The sequence below is a fragment of the Acanthisitta chloris genome, unplaced genomic scaffold, assembly GCF_000695815.1.
Source record: "Acanthisitta chloris isolate BGI_N310 unplaced genomic scaffold, ASM69581v1 scaffold10640, whole genome shotgun sequence".
Lineage (NCBI taxonomy): Eukaryota > Metazoa > Chordata > Aves > Passeriformes > Acanthisittidae > Acanthisitta > Acanthisitta chloris.
In genome coordinates, this window is record NW_008653354.1 from 3,908 (window position 1) to 7,930 (window position 4,023).

General features: G+C 54.2%; 1 protein-coding gene across 1 annotated transcript; it reads right to left on the reverse strand.

The window, feature by feature from the left end:
* Window positions 1-727: 727 nt before the first annotated feature.
* MLN (motilin) lies at window positions 728-2,318 on the reverse strand (the record flags this gene model as incomplete). The annotated part of the gene is made up of 2 exons (XM_009080617.1): window positions 2,202-2,318; window positions 728-844 (listed from the first exon to the last, which is right to left on the reverse strand). Coding segments are annotated over exons 1-2 (234 nt in total), but the record flags the coding sequence as incomplete, so codon positions are not given.
* Window positions 2,319-4,023: the final 1,705 nt, after the last annotated feature.

Consider the following 4,023-nt stretch of genomic DNA (forward strand, 5'->3'; position numbering starts at 1 on the left):
TGTTCCGTGCCCAAGTTCCCATTTACTGCATCCCCTCTGGGCTGACTCAGAAGCTCAGATAAAGGAACCTCCTGGCAGCAGGGACTGCAGAGAAAATAATTTCTGAACCTTATAATCCTCACACCTTGACCCTTCGAGCCATCAGCTTCACTGAGGCTGCAGAGCACCTGCCTCAGCACAGGCCTCATCCTGCTCCAGACTGCCCAGCTCAGAGCCAGCTGTGGCTGCACAGGCAGGCAAAGAGTTCCTGTGTTCAAGGGGAAAAGCACAATTTTCAGACCTGCCTAAGCAGGTAATCATGCCTCTGAGGGCTTAGCCTGGTGCTTCAATCCCTAAAATTGCCCATTTTCTGCTCTGTATACAGACTTTGGGGGTGCAGCTGTATGGGCCTGAGTTTATACTGGTCTTGCCAGTGCAGAGATGTTTGGGATCAGAGGTGACACCAGGAGCACACCTGGAGCTGGGTGAAAAAGGGACATGTTAACCCTGGAGCTGTGAGTTCCTGCCCTGCACTTGGCAAAGCCAGACCTTGTGGTGCTCCTAAGGGAGGAGCCAGGTGGGTCTCAGGGGTGACCTGAGTGTCCAAGCTAACTTACAGGGCAAAGGCAAAACCCTTCTCTGGTGCAGCCTGGCTCAGCTGCCTGGCAGGGCTGGCAGAAGACATCTCAGTGTCCTTGTCCCCCTGTGTGTCCCTGTGGGCTCCTTAGAGTCAAATGACCCAACATACCTGGATGGTCTTGACCCTGTTGACATCTGCCCTGGATTGCTCAGAGGATCCTTCCTCATCCAGCTGCTGCAGTGAGCTCAGGGACTTCTTCTGCCCTCCCTTGTGCCGCTCCTTTTCCTGCAGCTTCAGAGCAGGGAGAAAACAGCAGTTGGAGGTGCTGGGACATGGCATGCTGAGGGGCCCAAGCCCACTCTGCACCCTATCACCAGAGGGATGGATGCTCAGCAGCCAGGAATCCACAGTGCTGGGCACAGAATCAAGGGACAGGAGCTCTCACTGCTGCCTGGAGCCAGTGTGGCATCATCCCCAGGGCCATGGCTCACTGGGAAGGGCCTGTTAGCTGTGGCCAGCGTGGCCCTGGGGACTGAAACTCTGCCATGCAGCAGAGGCTGCAGTGCTGGGGTCAGGTCAGGTTACAGAGTGATGTGTGAAGGTCTGTAGTAAACAGCCACACGTGTTGTGGTTGAGCTGTGCCAGGTAACGCCATCAGCAGGACATGGGAGCTGAGGACACTGACCTTACCGAGCTGCCCCAGAGACCTGGTCCTGGTTGTGTTCTGTAGCACTGAGCAGTTGGACTGAGCCCTGCATAGCCACATTGCACGTGGAGAGCTCTGTGCCCTCCTGCAGGTCAGTCCCTTCCCATTCATGGGGCTAAACTTGGCTTCAGGGCTCTTCCTTTCTTCCCAGCCCGAAAGAAAAAGGCAGCGAAGCTTTGGAGTCTGACAGATGTAAAATGTGGTGAAGGCTGTGCTCAGTGTCTCACTGACACTGGCTGGGCATGTGCTTTGGGCTGGACACACACTCAGGGGGGCAGGGACAGCCCTGGGGCACTGATTTCCCCTACACACACCTAGAAGAGTCTCAGTCTGTAGCTGCAAGGGGGGTGATAAATAAACAATCAACCTGGGGACCATGTGTGGTTCACCATCCTTCTCCTGAAGGATGGAGGACAACTGCTCCCCCCTGCCACCCAGGGATAGGTGCTGAGGTGGGATTTCTCCATCCCCTCTGCTGTGCTGCAGCAGCTGCAGGCTCTGAGCCTGCCTGACACCTTCCAACAGTATTAGTTTCACATCAAAAGAAGAACCGTTCTGTGTGCACATCCCAGAGGTGACAACCACCCGGCGGATGGTTAATTATTTGTTACAACAAAAGACCCATCAGTATGTGATGGGAGGCTGCAGCTTCTCTGGGAAAGCAGAGCCACTGGCAGGGAGGGAGGGAAACCAGCCCCGGGGGCTGCAGGGGTAACCCCCACAGGTCTGTTAGGCCTCGTGGGGGGGTCCAGCCTCCTCCTTTCTGGTCTCACACCTCAAACACTGTCTGTGCTGGCCCACAGCCCTGACCTCTGGGAGGGTGCAGGACACCTGTGTGTGTGTCTCCTGCTGGTGGGAAGGGCAGTGTGCCCCAGCAGACCGAGGGAGGAGGAAGAAACACCTTTCTGGTTTATCAGCATGTTGTGGAGGGGTTACCTGCATTTTCTGGAAGTCACTGTGGGTGAAGAAGGGCATGAAGCCTTCGGTCTGTTCAGCCAGCAGAGACACCATGTAGACCAGGAGCAAACTGGCCACCACCTTCCTTGAAAGCATCATGAGAGTCTGAACGACACAGGAAAGAAGACACCAGGGCAAGTGTGGAGAGCGACATTTGGCCCAAAATCCCTTTGGCTTTGCATCAGCTGCAATCTAACTTATCCCCCAGCTAACCAGAGGTATATTTACTCTTCCAGCTGCTCCTGAGCTGAGAATAGAAGTGTCTTGACTGACAATTCTCTTCTCAAACCTGTTTCTGTAAACAGATTTGTTCCTGAGCAGTGTCTCCAGGGACATCCAGCCCAGCCCTTCAGCACTGCTCAGCCCTCCAGACCCACACACCCCCAGCAAAACGCTCCATCCATCCCACTGCCAGCACGGGACAGAGAGGCTGCTGAGGGAAAAAACCCTAAGACAGTTGTTTTGCGCATTTTGGTTTGGTATTCCTCACCCCTGGGAACCTTCCCTGAAGGGCTGGATCTCTTAAGAATCCTCATTGGGTCCAAGAGAGCTGGAAAGGCATTTGCCTGCCCAGCTCTATATGAGCCCGGAATAAAGGGCTTTAAAAACCACCTGCTGAAGTGGTTTCGCTGTGACTTCACGTCAGGACAGGACTTATGTAAACATTAAATGTTCTCTTTAAATATTCAAATATCTTCCCTGGACAGATTGAATGAAGTTTTGTCCCACAGCTTAACTACTCCACCTGATTGGAGCCTGGTCCTTAATTAGTTTCAGAAACCTCTTGGTTTGGACATTATTGAAAAGACATTGTTAGGTCAAATTTGGCTCTTGAATTAGCTTTCCCACAAATATCAGTTGGTCTTGAACCAATGGCCAGTGGAGGTTGATAAATATTCCCTTTCCATAGCACCTGTCAGTCACATCCCTCTGCCGTGTGCCGGGGCAGGGAGGCTGATGTTAGCTGAGGTGGCTGTAGCTCCTCTCCTTTCCTCCCTTGGCACTGCTCAGGGCAGCACTGGTGCCATCTCCCCCTGCCCACCCACACTGGGGCACCAGAGCCACCACCTGCACTGGGACATCACCCCCACGTGGCACCAATGATCAAGGCAGATTTCTCAACTCTTCCCTCGCAGTGCAATGTGTTACCTCCTTAGCACCAATCCTTTGTGCCTCTTCATTTGCTCTACCACTGCAATAAAATACTGCTGTGTACAAAGAAATAAACCTGTTCACCTCCTTCATCTCTGCCTGACTATCCCTTTGGGAATGGATTCTCTCCCTCTTCCCCGGAGAAACACCTCCACACACTTCTCCAGTCAGAAAACGTCGTTTCTGCATGTCCCTCCCTTACTTAGCAAGCAGGACATGTATCCCAGCCCAGAGATCTGTGGCTCGGAGCCTCTCCAGGCAGTGTACTTTGTTGCTAGTGAATTTTCCCCCCAGCTCGGGGGGGAGGCACAGAGCAGGAGGCTGCAGAGCTCAGCACCAGTGCGTGGGGACGGGCACAGCACTGCCAGCTCTGCTCACCCCCTGGGATGGGGTGAAGTGCAGAGGGAGAACAGCTGGTGCGTGAGCACAGTGACAAGACGGGACGTTTATCTACCCAGCTGTCTCCCAAAAATTCCAATCCTTCCTGTCGACAGGAACTGTCTGTGACTCATTTCTGCCTGCTCAGAGCAGCTCCCTGAGCGCAGAGGGCTCTGGGGCAGCACTCCTCACTGTCTGCTGGGTGCCCAGGGCTAGCAGGGAGGCAGGAGCTGCTGGGATCGATGCTCCTGTGCTGGGGGTGAGCAGAGAG